The following is a 19,770-nucleotide window of genomic DNA, read 5'->3' on the forward strand; positions in this document are numbered from 1 at the left end:
ATAATGATTAAATCCAAGATATTACCATTTAAAAGGCTGACATGTTCTCTGAAGGTCTCAGAGGCCCTGAGGGTTCCCCACTGATTGCCTTCTCCTTCCATGAGGCAGCATTGTGTCAATATATCAATTTCAGTGCACACATATTTTCATAATGTTATGCCTTAACTATTTGGTTTCAATTCTCATGCTTAATCAATTTCTCCCCGATCTGTCCCATAGTGAAGCCCCTCCCTCTTTCCCCACTGGAAGTCCAGTCATCGACGGTGGTGGGCGGAGTGGGCGAGCGGCAGGCCTTGGAGCTGCGTGTGCGGGCGGTGGAGGAGGAGAACCGGGCTCTGCGCCGGGAGCTCAGCCAGCCGCCGAGGAGCCCGCCAGCACACCTCCCAAACGGCAGTCACCGTGGCAACCAGAGCCGAGCCCACTCAGAGGAGGGCACCGGCGACAACGAGGGCCAGAAAGCGGGAGCGGCGGGGAACAGTTCCGACTGCGTGCAGCAGCCGGTTGTGGATAAGTGTGAGGTGAGACAACAGTTTAAAAAACAACTGCTATAACAACAAGCTGTTCCATTGTCAGCAGACCACTCAAAGCTTTCTCGCGTGGGAATGCATTATGACCTCGGAGCTAGTTTCCAGGAACCAGAGGGCCATTAGCACATTGTGGGAACCTGTTAGAGGCTGGAATTGGCTTCGTATTAGCCTAATCCTCCAGCAGTGTTGGTTTGCTGTTGGGATGTGGTTCTCTGGCAGTGGGCTGCGTGATGTGAGAGCTTTATTACAGCCATGCACTGATAGTACCTCCCTGCATCACAGGACATCAGCTCTCAGCTCATTGGGAGATTGTCTAGATGAGTGCAACAGTCACACTCAGTCACAGCTTAGGAGTCAGGGTGGTGGTTAAGTGCTATGAAACAGGGTCATGGTCTTACATACAAAATGTGTTTTGTTAATTTTGTGGTCATATTATCTTTTTACCTTTTTTTTTTAATATCCAGGCCTTTATTTTTAGACATGCAGATTCGGTGAATTTGTTAATCTGTCCCGAGAGATCCGATCACATGTGGGCAGTGCAACGTTATTCTATTCACACCTGGCATAAGATGAATCCTGAATGTGTCTCCTGTGCCCACCCGGGGATCGGATCTCTCCTCCTACTAATCACACAACCGTCTGTTTGTCTCTCTGTATGTGGAGGCATATGTTGCAAAGTGTTCCACTAATCGGCTTCAAACTTGGCAAGTGTATTATTATAATAATAATATAATCTGGTGCTAGTTGGATCTGTGATACATTCAATATTGACACAACTGTAATAAACAGGCAACTAGCTCTTTGTAGCACTAAAGGGGGGTGGGGCAGTGTGATGACCCAGTTAACCATGTCTTCTTTGACCTCCTCAGTTAAAATGCATCAGTGCCAGGTCATTTTGATAATTCTTTTTTTTTAATTTCACCATATCGGACATTACATTACTTTACATTTCATTTAGCTAACACTTTTATCCAAAGCGACTTAAAATAAGTGCATTTAACCATGATGGTACAAATCCAGAACAACGAGAAACAGACACACACACACGTACACACACACACTCAGACAGACTGACTGACAGACTGACAGGTGTTGATCTCCGTAATGGAAACTGGCCACAACATTCACAGAAACACTTCCAGTTTGGCAATATGTCTTCAAAGTAAAAGCACAACGATTATCTTGTAACTGCAATGCTTTATTCCAAGCTGAATTAGACAAATTGTGAGCTTGGGTCTGAAGATTGCTTAACAAACCTCTGTAGAGGCAGAGGCGTCAAGGGCAATTTGGGGTTCAGTATCTTGCCCAAGCACACTTCGTCATGGGACTAGGATCAAACCACCGACCTTCTGGATAAAAGATGACCGTCTCTCTCCCCTGAGCCCCACCCACCCCACACATTTGCTTTGTACTCCCCACTAGTGATCAGATCACTTAGGACAGATGTTAATACAAGGTCGGAACGAAGTCTGTATGTAAGTCATGCGATCACTTGGTGACCTGTTAAGGGTGTTTCCTCCCTTTTACCCAATGTCAGCTCGGATTGGCTCCAGGTCTTCTGCACCCCCTCAAAGGATTTGCGATATAGCTATTGGATCAATACATCAATGACTGTATCAATAGTAAGTTATTTAGCCTCATCATCTCTGGTCAGAATGCAATCAAGAAATATGTATTTTTTGAAATTGACATATTGAAGAAGCTTGACAGAGATACTGAAAGGGATAGTTAGAAATTCCACTTTTGGGTAAATGATACTGCTTCGAAATGACCACAAACATACCCTCGTTATTTATTTTGCCTATTGCACACAGTATATGTCAGTACCGTTGTATCCTCAGCTGGCTAATTTCTGCCCTGCAGTTTTATTAGTCGGGCTCTGGTAAGTACTACAGGTTAATGATGACAGTCTGTTTTCCCTGGTGTCACCAAACCTATAATGAATAATCTAGTAACAATTAGTGTTTGTATCAAAGCCTGAGATATCTCATTCGTCTGAGCCATGGAGACCATAGTTAAAACTATTAAAAAACACATCCGTGAAACACAGTGTAGCACAGTGTAATGTGTCCCCTCATCACCATGAACACTCATTTATTTTGATTCAGTTCTTCATACATTGCCCTGCTGTCAGAAGTACATATGCCAATGAAAACAGTCATCAATAAATGCCCCCTTTACTGCTTTTAGAGTAACAATTGCGAAAACTCACATTAACAAGCTGGTTCAGTCTGTGTGTTTTCAGTGGGAACTGATGGGTTTGGAGATGAGTCACTTTCCTCGCATCTAACAAATGTTTTGCTTTCGTAAATGTAATTTATTCAAGGTTGCAGCCGGTTGCAGCAATAGTACAGAATTTTTTCATGGAAAGACGGTGAAATAAGCACTTCAATGGTTTGTTTTTCTCTTGTATAGTGATTTTTTGTACTGTTACATCCCTAATGCACACTTTTTATGAAAAACGTGTTTCCAACTGGTGATCATCAAACCATCTTTTTGTCTGTCAAACCATTCGCAGGAGTATTTCTTTCCCCCACATACATCAGCAGCTGATTGGGCTTTGGTGTCATCTTGTCCAAACTTTTTAGAAGTTGGACCAGTCATCTCATTGCAAGATGTTACTTTGATGAATTACTGCAAATCAAATGTGCAGGATGATGAATCCCGCTGAGCTGAATCACACATAAAATGATGCCCTTCATCTCATCATCAGTGTAGCTATTTGACATCAGTTTAAACAATCTCGTCACACATTAAATAGCCTGACTTTGCAGTGTGATGTAGCAATTCTTGTTCTCTCTGAAGGTGACTAAACCTAATACCATATTTTTGATAAAATGTGATAATTTAAACCATTGTAAGACACTGTGGGAAATCCTGTCTGAATGCTTGTCTTCCATTTGGTAAAAAAACATCCCTTGTTTTTTACAGAATATGATACTAGAATGTCCAACCAAACTGCCAGTGGGTCAAGTTGCATAGTCGGCTCACTGGGAACGAGGTTTTGACATGAAAGATGTTAAAATAAGGGCTGTGGAGTTTTGAATAAGCAGAATACTCCTATATTAAAGAAATAGAAGGGCAGACTTTTTATCATGATGGAAGACATGATTGCTCCCCAAAACTAAACCCAAAGCATTTTGATCGCCACCTGGTGGCTATCTGCAGTACAGATCATAACCCTGTGTACTGGTAGGTTGTTACTGCGCAGAGTCTGGCTGCATATGAGCAAGATGGCAGCTTTGGTTCTGGATATTTTGGCATTTCAGGATAGTGAACGGACGTGCAGACGCTTCTCCACATTTTTGGGCAGGATACATTCATATCCCACTTGTGAGGGAAGTGTCTCAGTACATCACATGCTATCAGAATCAGTGTATTGTTAACTATTAAATACAGATGACGTTTGGATTCACAGAACACAATGTTAAGTCCTTGGCAAGTAGGAGCCTATACTGTTCATTCATCAGGTAATTTAGAACAGCAAGTGGGGCGTACACAACAATCTGCACCAGGAGAAAGGTACAGATGCTCAAACAAGAGAGACATTGAATTAATAAATGTCTCTAAATATATATCAAACTGCAAAAGCTGCATCCTGTGCATTGGAAGAATGACGCAACTTCATATCTCTGTATAGCTCAGAATGCAACTAGAATAACAGCAGCAGCCTCAGAGCTACCTCAACCCCCAGCATCCGCTCTCTCATGGCAGGTGTGTGTGATTTGAGTGTAGCGCTGAAAAAGCCTATGCCCTCATGGTTGTTGTTTTTATATCACCACCCTCGGCTTTCCTCCTACTTCCGCTGTCACTCACACTCGCCATCAGTCACTGTTCAAGCAGCCAGCTCACTGCAGGGGAAGCAGAGCTCCTTCAGGGTCACAGGGGGAGACATCTAGGGAGGGCATGTGTGACTGTAGCTCCTATCCAGCAGTGTTTGAACATGACCCCTTGCTCATTTGAAGGGTTAGCCCCTGCCCCCCTGATCCTTGGGGGAAAGAAAATGAACATGGACTTGTGATATGTCAAGCTGACAGTGGGGCTGTGACCAAGGGCTGTGGAAGGGCAGCTCAGTATAACTTGTATCTATCTGTCTGTCTGTCTGTCTAGCATATCCTGAGAACTGTTCATCTTATCGGCTTCTCACTCTGATGTGTTTTGTTAAGGGCCCAAGGAGCTGCAGTGTTGACTTAAGTGCTATTTGGACCTGCGACTCGTAACACAAAACTGCTGCTCACTGGATATCTTTTTGTTTTTGCATTGGATTTCTGCTAATCCTTCACTCCTTTCCCTCCACAGACCATCCACGTGGCCATCGTATGCGCAGGTTACAATGCGAGTCGAGACGTGGTGACACTGGTCAAATCCGTCCTTTTCCACAGGTAAAGCAATGCTCCTTTTTCTCTTCTTACACCAACACTTTCCCATATACTGTATAAAGAGGTAGCATTCCTCAGGACATTGTGTGGTCAATAATATGACCACACACATACTCTCTCTCACATGTCATGTTAAAGTTGTGTGTGTATTAACACTTACTATTTACTATTACTGGCTTAATATTTACTTGACTAATAGTTGTTTGCGAACACAAATTGGATGGAAAAACTCTTTCGCAACATATAAATATATTTTCTATCTAGGGGACAGGCACACACCACTAAATGTTTGAGACCCATGATAATGCACCGAATCACTTTAGAGCCGGATAAGTAAGTAATATTGCTTGGCAGGGTACCATCAGGTACCCTGCCATCAGGGTTTCAAACCTGACCAGCCTCAAGGTCAGGAAAAATAAGGTCTGAAAAACAAATTTGCCAAGATATCTCTGCAAATATAGAAATAATCAAAAGTTTCTATTGATTAGAAAATGATTCCCCATCAAATGAAGTCATATGAAGAGTGAGGAAGTCACACTGAACTCTACAAATGGCGTCATGTGTTCTTAAAACATGCATTATTTCATGAATCTCTGCATCCTATACAACTATAAACACAACTAAAGTTTCTATGAAAATTATTATTATCTTAGGATATTGTACATGTAGACATGATCTACACTCTGATTATCCAAACATTTATCAGCATCTGCATGGTATAAATAACTTCATGATGATATTGTTATGAAATAAATAAAGTATTAGCATTACCGATTTCTGCTCAGGGAATGCATCGCCTCACCAATACTTTTCGTTGCAGAAGTTTGAAAGTACACAAATATTTTCCTCCAAAAATGTCTGACAAAATCAGAAGGCAATTATTCTATAGCTCTTTGTCATAAAGAAAGAAACGTGTGTCAAGTCAGTCAACCTGTTTAGTGTGATAAAGGATGTGCTGGACCTGACGGATGTTAAAGGCTAGTCTCCACTCACATAATTTGACACCGTAGCATTTCACTGTTAAACAGCGTGAAACATCACTTGATGTGCGGCATGTGTCATTAGTCACATGTAAACATGAATAATGAAAGATTTATTACGCATTGGAGATATGAGGATCCATTAGCAATCAGTCAGTGTGCATTCAGCATCGCAGCTTCTTACAGCACTTGTTAATTAGCTTCAGAGTTGCAGGTGAATTAATCATAAGTGCAATTATAATTAGATTTCATACTGACAGAATTCAAGCTTTACCTCCCGCTGGCAGAGACACTTTCACACTGTGTTGGTTATTTTTTCATTTTAATGGCCACAGGAACTTCAGCAGCACTGTACCTGTGTCTGGTTGAGATTCCTGTCTTCTACCTGGTAGAGCTGCGGGCGCTCAAAAGGAAATCCAAGAGTCTAACTACTGTTGTGTTTATCACAATCGGAAAGATTGATCCCTGCAGGAACATTGCTTTGTTAAAACTCTACAACGTGTAATTAGGAAAGAGGAAATAAATAGGAAGCAACCGTAAAGACCATTATGAAATAGTAATGATAATAAATAAGCAGTCATTATCTGAACATTCTAATTTGGATTATGCTTCAGTGTTTTAATTATTTCATGAAATAATCAAACTCACCTGAGAGTCAACTTTGCTAATAAGTGAACATTTAACGTCTTGTCTCTAAAGTCAAAGTCAGGAGGAATTCAGGTGTGGATTGTTTATTCCTTATTATTTCTGTGGAGCTTTCGGCCGGCTTATGAGCGGCTGGCTGACCGACTTGACTATCGCCGGCACAGTGACTGCCCTGAACATATTGTATAGAGGAACGCTGTTGCTATTGAAGCCACACAGACGCTTCTCTCTCTGTTTACTTTCCTGAGTTGTTAGTTAATGAAGATGTGCGGTAAAACCAAAAAACAGTTTATTTTAGTTGTATCTGTTTGTCGTTGAACTGGATCTCTTTACTGTTCCAAATGTTGGTATTCTAATAAAACCATCAAATTTTCCTCCAGCTTTTTACAACCCTATATTATCCTGTGTCACCATGAGCTGGCGATGATGATGTTTCTAACACGTGACAGATTTAAAAAAAATAAAAGTATATATTTTACACTGTGCTTTTGTTACATTTAATATAGTAAATTATCTGGGTAGTTGGTTGTGGGCTACAACCAGAAGGGATTTGTTATATTTTTCCTCTTAAATGTGAGTGAATGAGGGTCGGTAGCTTCAGCACCATGGACAGCGTATGATGGCTTGAACAACGCAGAGCACAGTTCGCTGTGGAATGGAGGAAGGGTGATAGGATAACAACAAGTTTGTGTATTTTGTCTGCATGTTGGTCATTTTACCATCAGAACCTCCCCTCAAATCACCTATCAGATGACAGGCCTAGGTCAACACCTACTGTGTTCTAAAAGTACCATCTTCAGCGCTGCTGTCAACCGATGACAAGTCTAAGAATAGACTTGAAAATCCCTGTAAATAGTAAGTGTAATCCATAATCCATTATAATATATAAATATATATATACGTATTACACTGTCAAATATGATAAATAATTTGATAAACACCGTCACTGCTAAAATATTTTTTATTAATGAAATATAGAATATGCTATAAATTACCTTCCCTCAGTAATGGAGAGCCCTGGAGAGTTGCTCATTGTGTGACTGATGCTGTTCCATGTGAAAGATGGCCTCTTTCCGCTGTATTCAGTCAGACCGCGGGGCTTCTCATAATTTGCTCTGTCCAACGCCGACTATAAGTCTTGTCGGGAGAATCCAATACTGTCCTCAGCAGAAAAATGACAGGAGCAGTCATATTTTAAAAAGTTTTAAATTAGCCAAGTAACCTCTACTGGTTGAACTATTGATAAATCCTATTTGCCAGAAGCAACAGCTGAATCAGCGCAGTGTTGTTACATTTCAAAAACGTTCAAAGTGAAACCACAGGTCAGGTCACATCTCATCTCCCACCATAAGTGAACACTAGTCTCTTTTAACCATTTTTACCCAATCTGCCCTATGTGTCCTGCCAATGGGGCACCAGATCAGCAACTGCTAATGAGGGTCAAAATCAACCTATTTTGTTGATTAGATATGAAGACTTGTTGTTAAGTCAAAATGAGCCATGATGAAGTAACGCCCAGTGGGCTCCATATTCTAGTACCCAGTCTGCTCTGACAAATATCCAATGACCCATGTGTTAAATGATAAATTTGACATTTCTATTGATGGAAGTGGTATTGCAGCATATGCCATTACATTTATACAAACTGAATATTTACGGGAAGTATAAACCGGGGCACACATGTCAGACACACTAAATACGATAGATCACTATAATCAAGGTTAGGGCTTTTTGCCTTCCACATTATATATCACACAATCAGAAACCTAACATCCACTCCGAATTTAGCTGAATCTTTATAAATTATAAATAGGCCAGTTGTTGCTTTAAACACAAGATCCGGACATAAATTCTTAACTCAGAACATGAAGGCAGAGTGAATGTTCAAGAAAGATTTAATGAAAATTAAAATATGCAACAGAAGAATCCAGATGATGATGAACGGTTTGAAGGTGAATGAGAACGAAAAGGCAGGTGATGAATCCATTCCAGACGGAACATGACACAAACCAGACTCACACAGGGAGCAGGTGAAACAGATGGAAGGTGTGAACCTGAGACACAAACACAGGCAGGAGTCAGGATAGCAGGCAAGCAGGAAAACCCACTGGGTGGTATGACCATTGGACGAATCCTGGGTGCAGAGCTGGGGCTTAAATATGGTGGCAGCTGGTGGCGCTTGATTCGACAATGATAGGCAACAGTGATCGCATGAAGAGGAGGAAGGATAGAGCAGACCGGCCAGCAACGCCCTGTTTCAGCACACACACTGACAGACAGAGGGAGAGACAGACAGGACACACATGGGGAGAGGAAAACTAGAAACAAGAGGAGAAGGAGGCTGGAGAACAGCAGATCCCAAACCTTCGTCCTTTTTTACAAAATTGCATGAAATCAATCTTCATGGAACTTAAAATCTATGGATGGTCATGATTGCCATTCTTCCTGAGCTGCAGTTAAACACGAAGTTTTGCAACAGTCTCTCCTATTAACACATCAATTAGGCAAAGTAATGTGAAGCGTGCATCCAAACCTGTGTAAAATCTGTTAATAGTCAACCACATGATGGTGCTTTTGTCGCAAAATTCTGCAAAATGCTAAAATGATTTTTCCTTCTCTCGCTTTGGGCTGTAAATGTGCTCTCTATGAAATTTTGCACATATTAAATGGGCCCTAAACATTTATCGTTATGATATATTTTTACAAAAACTCGTAGAAAGGAATCAATGTCTTATCTTTACAAAGGTGTTTGTGATAAACAATCAGGCCAATGGTTTGCTGTGTAACCATATAGGACCCTTGGTGGTGCTTTTACATTAAATTGGAAAATATGACAACCGCCTATTTTTCAATGCCTGTCTTCTTTTCAACCTGAGACTTGCTTCCTGCATGTAGGCCTGCAGGTTCCCTCACTATGACGGACTACACCGTGCAATCTTTGTGGGGTTTTGGACCTATTTGGTTTTCATAACCAATCATAGAAAAACAGTTGGACTGAGCAATGTCATCCACAGGTGTGACCTTCTGCTGATACTAGGGATGGGCATTCAATTAAATTGTCTTAATCGATCGTCGGGAGAGTTAATGACGAATTTTCGAATCATTCATATTTTTATATTAAAATTCACTATTTATAGACTGTTAAAATGCAGTGAAAATAGAAAAAACACAGCGTGTTTCCTCATTGAGATCTTTATTACAAGATGAACAACTCTTGTGGCAGTTAAACGGAATCCGTTCAATGGTTACACGTAAATAAGCGCTGCTGTACTCTTCAGCCCCGCTGAGAGAGCAGCTAGCCGCTGAGAGCTAGCTGGATCTGACGGTTCTCGACCTCTTAGTCCGGTGGTTGTCACGTCCTCACTCCCGAAACCCCTCAACCAGACCCGGCTTTGTCCGGGTCCGAAGGGGCTAGCTTTGGAGCTAGCCTCCGCTAGCTCCGGGGGCTAGCTGCGGAGCTCGGCTTCATGTCCGCACACGGACCCTCAGTCTACGAGGAAGGGAACCCGGAGAGACCCGGGTCTGGGTGAGGGGTCCTGGGATTGAGGACGTAACAACAGCCGGACTGAGAGGTCGAGAACCGTCAAATCCATCTAGCTCTGAGCGGCTAGCTGCCGGTCTTTCAGCGGGGCTAGCAGAGTATAGCTCCGGGATGCTTCCTGCAGCTGCTAACATCCTCACTGTGCTGCGTTCAGGCAACTCGGATATTCCGACCTCCTACTTGAAGAAGAGCAGTGGACTCCTCATGCACTTATGGAGACGTATAGCTTCGCAGTGTTGGCAGTGAATGCAACAGAATTTCGTCGATGACAAAATAATGTCATTGACGAAATTCTTAATGATCAATTAATCGATCGTCGATTAATTATGCCCATCCCTAGCTGATACTAACTCATCAATTACTACACTTTACTAGAAATGCATAAAAGTGGGAGTAGTGACCAAAACTTCACCAAAAACACCCTTAACACTGCTCTTAATTTTGACAACTGCTCTCTATAAAGAAGATGCTTGGAGAAAGTGCAAGGATGAAATTGATTTTGTGATGTATGACAGAGAACAAAACAGGATGCTGACTTAGAAAGGAGGACCAATGGTTCGTCTTCTCAACAAAGATTTTTTAACAAATTCAATAACAGATGAGTTTAGGTTTCTGATGTGCAAGATGAAGCCTCAGCTTAGCTGAAGTACACAGGTAAAGACATACAGAAGAATATAATTAAAACAACTATGAGGAGACAGAGAGATGCATAACGACAACAAAGAGACACAAAATTATCATAAAGAGACACAAAACAGCCACAAAGACACAAAATGCCTGCACTCACACTGTTTATCGGCACAGGATCCAGTAAAAGGCTTGTTGCCGTGCATGTGAAGATCCTTTCTATTTGTACTACTGTGGCTGACAGCTTGTATGAATCTGATGCATTCTGACAGCTCTCAGCCTCCAGTCCTTATTGAGCAAGTGCAGCTGACACATTCATTTCCTAAGTCATTCAGCACAAGACACCGGGGCCGTCCTCACATCGCCGGTTCAGTGTTGCTGTATCTTGACCTGATTTGAATGTTCTGAATACCTAGTTAACACCCTACACATCTTCTGTGTGTGTTTGTGTGTGTGTGTGTGTCTGTGTGTGTGTGTGTGTGTGTGTGTGTTTGTGTGTGTGTGTGAGAGATATATGGATAGATATAGAAGGAATGTACAGTCCTCTCTGGATGAAGCTTTTGGCCATCTTCACTGCACCCCCCCCCCCCCCCCCAAGTATCTAAAGCCAAATTACTTGCTTTATCTGTAGCTTCCAGTCACATCACATTTCCCTCATGAGCAAATAAAACTGTTGATGAAGATTAAGATAGACATGACATGCACATGATGTACTCAGGATGTTTTGCTTCCTAAAAGTCAAAGCGAAAACTCTGCATGGCAAGAGTAGATCAGAATGTGTTTCAGAACACAGAGCTCCTTTCTGGTAATAGCAGAAGCTTAAGCCATAAAATATATAAGGTCTGAAGCTATAAAATAATGTTGGTGAGCTAAAACACAGTAAAAAGAAGCTGTGAAACTAGTTGTATATTTTAACTGTAAATTTCGTGTTTTTTTTCTTTTTTTAAAGCTCAATAATTTCCTTTATAAAACATTTAAACAAGAAGTGTTGGAGAATATTTTGACTTTGTGATTCATCCACATTGGTGCTCTAAAAGTATTTTGGGTGAAAAGATGATGTGTATGTGAATCAAAACACACTACAGTGTGTGTGCTCATAGTGATGAAGGACCATGTCACCCAGCGTGACTCACTGATGGGATTTTAATAGGTTTTTGTAAACAATGGAGCTTTACTCAAGTAGGATAGATGCATATGAATTTTCACAATCATCAAGCTATGATTTGACTCTTCATGTTCCATCGTAGAATAAAGATCATCACTCCAGCAAACTTTGCATTGATTCGCAGGCATCCTGAGGTAAGTGGAGCTGAACCATACAACAAACTGGCCTCTGCAGAATAACAGAGCCCACACCCCCTCACTGTAGGGGTCAGGCTTTCAGGCCTATATTGTTTTCTGGCATATACCACGCAAGCACTCGCCCACCTGTGGAGAACATGGTGAAGGATGAGTCATCTTGATGTATCACTTTTTTACATCTGTGCAGACCAGTGCCTATGGTGGGTTTATGCACTGCAGCTCTACAATGATATCCTTCTTTATAGCCGCTTTCGGACACTGACGTCCAAACATTTTGTGAGAATACAGCAAGAAAATTCACAGCGAGCCAGTTGGTAGTGTTTCAAACACGTGACTGATGCTAAACTAGATGAACACAATATCTCAGTATGAAAAAGACGTCCACTTGGCAAGACAACAACATTAATCCTATCTTGGCAGTGAGGACTGACATGATGGTGATGTGTTCCAAACTGAGCTTTCCACAGTGGAATGTAGACATCACATCCTGCCTCCTACATGCTGAACTCAGGCACCACCCCTCACCAGAATATTCGGGAAATTTTGTGTGTTGTGAAGGGGTCCAATCGGGGTCCAATCGGGTCAGTTTCCCGCTGCAGTTTTGTTATGTGAAAGCCAAACTCTGGAAAATGTCCAGACCCAATTATTGAGGTTTTATGTTACCGTTGACACACTGTTGTTGCTGACAGTTTCATCACTTCTATATCTTTTGTCCGCCAAGGTTCCCATTAGTGTACGGACGTCTCTCACATCGGTGTAAATGCAGATGTCACTTCAGTCACTGCTCCTTTTGAAACAGCCGGTTGGGCGTCTTTGTGACTGAAGCTGCTGCCATCTATGCCCCAACAATGAACCCTCGCCGAAAGTCGCTCAGATCTTTTCCTCTTGCATGCTCAGCATTTTTATAACTGCTGCAAAACATGGTGGGAGCTTTAATGCATAATTGTATCACGATGTGCAGCTGAATGGAAGCATCAGCATTCGGTGTCTGTCAAGTCATTTGTTCCTATTTTCCTTTAATATTAACTGTCTGTTTAGGATGTTTCGGTAATAGAACAACAGAATGTATTTAACCTTAGGCGTGTGCATGTGTGTGTGTGTGTGTGTCCACAGGCGGAACCCTCTACATTTCCATTTCATCACAGACTCCATTGCTCAGCAGATCCTGTCCTCTCTGTTCCACACCTGGATGGTTCCCGCCGTCAGGGTTGATTTCTACGACGCAGATGAGTTGAAGGTGAGGAACACCAGCCGCTCTTCACTTTACTAACCCCCTGATCCCCCCAGAAACACAGAGAGCTGCACTCAGCCTCACTTTCTCTCCTGTAGCGCTCGATGATGTGCTAACCGTTTTACTCCTCCGGAGAAAGCTATTGGCTCCGTAAACCATCTTTAAGAATGATGTTATGTAAACTGCACTTTTATTCACTTCATTTAACAGCAAATGATCCCGAATCTTTCCTCTGTGTGTTTCAGAGTGAGGTGTCATGGATCCCGAACAAACACTACTCTGGGATCTACGGTCTGATGAAGCTTGTGCTCACCAAGACGCTGCCGTCCGACCTGCAGAGAGTCATCGTTCTGGACACAGACATTACCTTTGCCACCGATATCGCGGAACTCTGGGCTGTGTTTCACAAGTTCAAAGGTAAGACAGCTCCCGTTTTCCATCTCTTGACAAATTCGCTGGACCCCATGAATATTATATCAGAACGGCTTTGTTCTGTTATTTTGTGCTGGTTATCAGTTTTCAACAATAGCTGATTTAAATTTAGACAAAATAAAGATTTTGCTGTTTCCCATAGGTGTATGTTGTGGAAAGATTTTGCCTACAGCATTTAGATAGAGCCATTCACTCCTGTCTGGTACAGTATGTGAGAGTAACATTCCACTTATGGATCATGCTCCTGTCTTTTTACTACTTCACTTCATGAATATGCAGCTTGTTAACTTCTTACCTGACTGGCTTGTGTTTCAGAAGTATGGAATTCGCTCATATATACCTCAAAATCAAACAAAGTGTTTGGACACTTCAGTTTTGGTTCAGTAGGTCTGCACATGGGAATTAAAATCAAAAGTATGTAAAAATAGCTTATTAATGCAATATTAATATATTTAATAGTAATATAACGAAGGTCTAACAACCATTTTGCCAGCACCAGTGGACTGATGGATTGGTCTGTCAGCAGCTTGTCAGAGTTTTTTCTACCTGTTTCTGAGTTGTTAACAAATCCCGTGTTGAGCAAGCTGTAGTCAAGCTGAGCTGTGAAAACATTTAATGTCAAATTTCCGGCTGGCATTAGAAGCTGTCATTTGGCTGAGAGTTGAAAAAGTACAATCGAATAAAGGGAGGAACTCAAAATCCCACAGATTCAGTTGGTTGCGACAAAACAACTGAGAGCTGAACGCAGAGACTTCGAAAAACAGCTTTCTTACCTTGACAAATTGGTCATGACTTTTACTTTTATGCTAACCTCACCCCTGAGACATTACTTAGGAATGGAAGTTTGTCAGGTGAACACAGTTTACTTATTTTAACGTGGTCTCCCGGGCCTCAATACCGCCTCGCCAAAATGATTTTGAAAGTGCAAAATGGTGGCACCCCTCTTATATTGTAGCTTTATTTTTGCACGACACGTAGACAGTGCATGTTGTATGTATGTAATACATATTGTTGATTAGCATCTGTTATTATGTTTGTATATCTTAAAGCCCACCCAATCATTCTATCATCTAGGTCTGATAGAGCAGCTGTATTTCTCTCTCCTCTCACATTATCCAACAATGGCTTATGCAACAGTATGACTCACCATGTACGACTGAATCAATATGTGGTTGTGATCCGCCCGGTAGAAGCTGTGTGTTATACAGGTGGTGTTTCTATGAGTCTGGGGGAGTGACTCTCCATCTTTTCTTGTACCACACTGTGCAGTAGGGCTGCTCGATTATGGAAAAAATCATAATCACGATTATTTTGGACAATATCAAAATCACGATTATTCAAACGATTATTATGTGCCCTTATTCTGAAGTCAATTTTATTCTTGAAATGACTATAACCGGAAGTACCAGTCACTTCCGGTAATCGCCGATGACGGCTGCGTGTCTTATTCTTCAGTGAAACCAGGATATCGGTGCCCGGTTATTCAAACCCTTAATGATGGCAACCCCAACACTCTCCAAAAAACACTTTGTAACTGAGAACTTTGAAATGTCCTCATTATTAAATGTCCCCATCTGCCCCCCCCCACTACAAGCAAATAAGCAGACAGACAGAGAGAGAAAGAGAGGGGTGGGCTATGAGGACAATCATCATTTACCCCCGAACCCCGACATTGAACGGGTTCCATACAACAACAAGCGGAAAATCGCGCGCTGATCGGCGCAGGGAAATGCGGGTCCGGAGTGAACAGCCGGCGGCTGCGCACTGGAGAATGTGCGCGGCGCGGCCGCTACACTGTGTGCTGCTGCTGCTCGTCGGATTCGAAGAGTCGCGCTGTTTTTTAAACACCTCCGGTCACCACACACACAACTCGCCTCCTTCACTTCACAGCTGAGTGAGTGCCAGACGCAGATAGTCAGCGGGGCCACGCTGAATGCTTTCGGGGAAGGACTGAATTGCGCATGCGCGTCTCTTTCGGGAAAAAAAAGTCAAATAATCGTTTCAACTCGATTATAGTAGTTTGGAGATCGTTTGACCCCATAATCGTAATCACGATTATATTTCGATTAATTGAGCAGCCCTACTGTGCAGGCTGTTTTCTGTTTAAATCCAAACTGGAATTCAATAGCAAAGTAAACTTTCAAGAAATTGTTATGCAATACACGGTTTTAAAAAACAAATTCAATTTATTCCCAAGGAATTGTTTGGGAAATGGCTCCAAATTTAATCTACCATCTTGCTTATGTAAACCTTACAGAAAACGAAATATCAAAATATATTTTTGGGGTTTTCAGGGGGAGTTACATGCATCTAAAAGTGTATCAATCCACTCAGAGCTTTTCCTGCTCCATACAGTCGATGGGCGTAGGTGTTTAATACAAATACCAAAAACCTGCCAATTCCTCAGTTGGAGTCTGGAAAGGCTTTGCAATTAAAAAGTGGGACACTTCCCACATAACAGTTTCATAGTTGAAGTATCTCTTGAGTGCACAGAAGATACGTCCCTAGCAATCGCTAAAATGAGTGGGCAACATGGCTGTCGTAGTGCTGCCATACAAGCCAGTAGCCAGTCATATTTACCTTTAGCCTCAGCGCACCATCAGGTTCGGCCTGTATCGTTGATCGCAAGGTCAAAACACTTGATGACGCTGAGGCGCACAACTGTAGTTATGACCCTAACATCCGCTGGTGGCCACTCACACCTTCAAACATTACTGGTGGATGGTAACTTAATTAGTGCAGATGACCTTACGAGGGGCATTCACTGTCTGGTCATTCTCGCCATCGTTCTGAAAATTAAGAGAATCCAAGCTTTGCCTTTGAACTGAACTGAACCAAAAGTCATTGTGCTGATTATTATAATTTATAATGAACAGATACAATTTATAAATGTTCAATAATCATGACACATCTCCAATCAAAGGGGAGAGGAAGGCACTTTTGGCACTATTCATGTTGATTACCCAATGCAATGTCCAAAACGCCTTCCATTGAAAATCGGTGTCATTATGTCCACATTTAAACAATATGACCTTGCACACGACTTCAGTGAGGCTGATGAAAACAACCAACACAAAGGCCACAACAGACTGTGCCAATGGAAAATGGGTTTCAGATGTTGTTAAATGGTCAGAGTAGCACTTCTTTTGAACAGTCAGACCTTAATAGAATCCTGTCCTCTATCTTAAATAGAGGGCTGGCAGGAGGTGTGGAGGCGTTAGAAGACCTTCCCGAGAGTATATCCCTGGGAGGTAGGGAAGAGAGGAGGGAGTAAAGATTGAGAAAGGCACATAGGCAGGATGAGGGAAGGAGGCGTAGGTGAGTCACGCACAGATTTATGGATAGTGCCTTCCTATAGCGCAGGATGTTCAACGGGGATTTGGATCAATCTTAATTAACAGACGACTCCAACGTGGCACCCCGACCACCTACCCCCTTTTGTTGCTCAGTCTGGCTGAGCTGTGTATCCCCATTATGTTTAAAGCATTACAACAATGCACTAGCACACTTGAAATGTAACTTAGGCTTTCGCTAATTCTTCAAATACCCGGCTGATGAGAAGGCTTCTAAACACTGGCCTTCCCTGACCTTCATAGTCATAGTTTGGCTCTTAGATTAGTCTAATGGAAGTTAGTTCTCACAACAAGTAATGTCTGACTTATTTTAACTAACTCACAACTAAGAGCCGTGTGTCCACAGTATTAATTAGTAATATACCACTGTGGTTTATTGGTCAGCCATGTTTCAGGGTGAAAAGTTTCTTAATTTACAGATTTTTGTAAACTGCTTTTCTTTTTAAACGTACAATTATACATTCATCAGAATCGGGGTTGTAACGATACTAGAATTTCAAACTCAATACCAATGCAAAGTTAAATACTCGCTACTTGATTATTAACATTACAAACGGGCAGGACTGATAACGTTTGGTGCCTTGCTCCCACATTGACATTAGTTGTTTTATTATTAGCCTTAGCCGCTAGCTTAATGATAATTTAATGGACGTCTAATAGTGGCTATCTGCTAATTGCTAATAGTTAAAGGGGTAACATTATCATGTCCCGCCGGCCAGGTTAATGTTTATAATAACTGATTAATACTTCAATGTTGTTGAAACCATAGTTTAACTGATAATTATAAATCCCCGGGGTGCTTTATGATGCTTTGACAAGTTCTTTGTGCCACTCGACTTTATCGCCACCACTTTGTCGCATTGTTTGCTTATCAACCTCCTGAGCCTTTCAATGGTCGTTTGCCTCGTATTCAAAATAGGTCCAAACGTCACATTAGCTTTTTTAACTTTCAACCAAAATTGGTCTTGAAGGCCATTCAGCAGCTGCACTTGCCATGTTAAGTGTTGTGAACGTCTAGTTGTGTTCAGCAAGTAAAGGGAGGGGCTGTGTGCCTGCCTGTCTGCAGCAGGGCTGTGTGAAGTTTTGTGTCAACTGGAGGAGGTGAAGATGGCATTGTTGTAATCGGTTCTGTTGCAAATGAGTATCTAATCCGATACAATTTATTTGTATAGATTTTTTGAAAAACCCTTATCAAAATTTGGACTTTAAGTTTGATCTGAGCCAAAATCAAACAACATTGTTCTAAAGATCTTCTCCAGTGTGTCGACAGCAGCTTGTCTTGATCTTACATGTTTAGGTATTAGTGCTGCTGTTGCAGTTTCATGCTGTGAGTTTCTCTTGCTCTTCCTCACTCACTTTCTTTCATGTAACAACTCTTACTTCCTCAACGTTTGATCAGCCTTTGTCTCCATCGTCCCACTCTCAAACTTCCTACTCTGACTGCATTCAAACTCTGTTTAGCTTTTGGGGATATTTTCAGGTCATGTGTGTAGTGGTTGTCGGAAGTTTCTCCCTTGTTTGAGCGTTTCTGCGGGATCAGTGCGTTATTGTGCGACAAAACATCTCAATTTCATTCGGGCATGCTGAGGTCCCACGCTTCTTATATCAGTCTATTCAACAGCTTTATGGACATTACTTCAATAAACATAATATAGCCACAGACTGATGCTAAACAATGCTGTTTGGCAGGAGTCAAGAAAAATAATGAATAAACGTCCACTGGTTATTTCTTGAAGATTAAGCAGCATCCAACATTCTTTGTTGGTGGGCAACTGTCATGGAGACGCCTCAGCTGTGATAATGTGAGAGATGATAGTCTCTGCTATCTTTTGAAAAATGTTGTCTGATGTCAGCCGTAAATGTCCCTGATCTTTGTTAAGTGGTTACTGACTCCTGATCCAGCAAGAGCATCCATCTCTACACAGTGGAGCTTTATGCGTTTTTTTGTCAGGTGTTCACTGACAATGGTGTTCGCTGTTCATTCCCATTTTTGTCCAGGATCCTTGTTGTTTCAACAAGGATCCTGGTCCAAGGTCGTCCTGTCCTTTGTGTGTACCAGCAGAAATATGAAAGTGTTGAATGCTTTATGGTAGATGCTGGCCCCCCTACGAGTTGAAGACTGGTTTGAATATTCTGACAACAGAGCCACATGTGGGAGTCCATTTGGGAGGCTTCTAGTGCTCTCATTGAGTTTGCAGTGTTTGTAATTGAATGATAAGTTCAGCATAATATGAATTTCCACAACACTTATTCCTATATCAGTCACTCTGCTGCCCCAACTTTCTCATTTTCATACAAACACAATTTACATTTTCATATCAAATCCGGTTACTTCTAGTTTGCAGGTTTTTTTTCTTTTATTTTTGTGCCGCTAGGGTAACATTAATGGCACACAGGCCTCGCTGCAGCTGTTTTGAACTATGTTTCAACCTCCTTCAAATTACACTTAATTACATGCATTTTGAAGTTCTAAATTTAGGTTGAAATGTGGCCTTTTAACACTAAAATTCGAGTTTATTGGTGTTTTTTTCTCTTTTTTTTTTTAAAGCAGCTGCAGCTTACTTATTGCCAGTAGAAAAAACTGTATGCCTCCGCACCAGCGACAGCTGTGGCTCGAGAGAATATGTTTTCATAAGGTTTTCATCGTATTTGTGATCATGACGGAGAGTGATTTGTCCAGAATCCGTGGTCATGGTTTGGTCACATCTTCAAATTATTTTCTGGACTATATTTTCTCCACACTTCAATTTGTT

General features: G+C 41.7%; 1 protein-coding gene across 1 annotated transcript in view; it reads left to right on the top strand.

Annotated features, from left to right (window-relative positions):
- The window catches only part of large1 (LARGE xylosyl- and glucuronyltransferase 1), a 126,501-nt gene that overhangs the window by 55,882 nt on the left and 50,849 nt on the right, over positions 1-19,770 (top strand). The window contains exons 4-7 of the mRNA XM_061077494.1: positions 220-518; positions 4,827-4,909; positions 13,115-13,238; positions 13,478-13,649. Coding sequence (XP_060933477.1) covers positions 220-518; positions 4,827-4,909; positions 13,115-13,238; positions 13,478-13,649 — 678 coding nt within the window. The remainder of the gene's footprint in view (positions 1-219; positions 519-4,826; positions 4,910-13,114; positions 13,239-13,477; positions 13,650-19,770) is intronic.

Source organism: Limanda limanda, chromosome 1 (genome assembly GCF_963576545.1).
Source record: "Limanda limanda chromosome 1, fLimLim1.1, whole genome shotgun sequence".
Taxonomy (NCBI): domain Eukaryota; kingdom Metazoa; phylum Chordata; class Actinopteri; order Pleuronectiformes; family Pleuronectidae; genus Limanda; species Limanda limanda.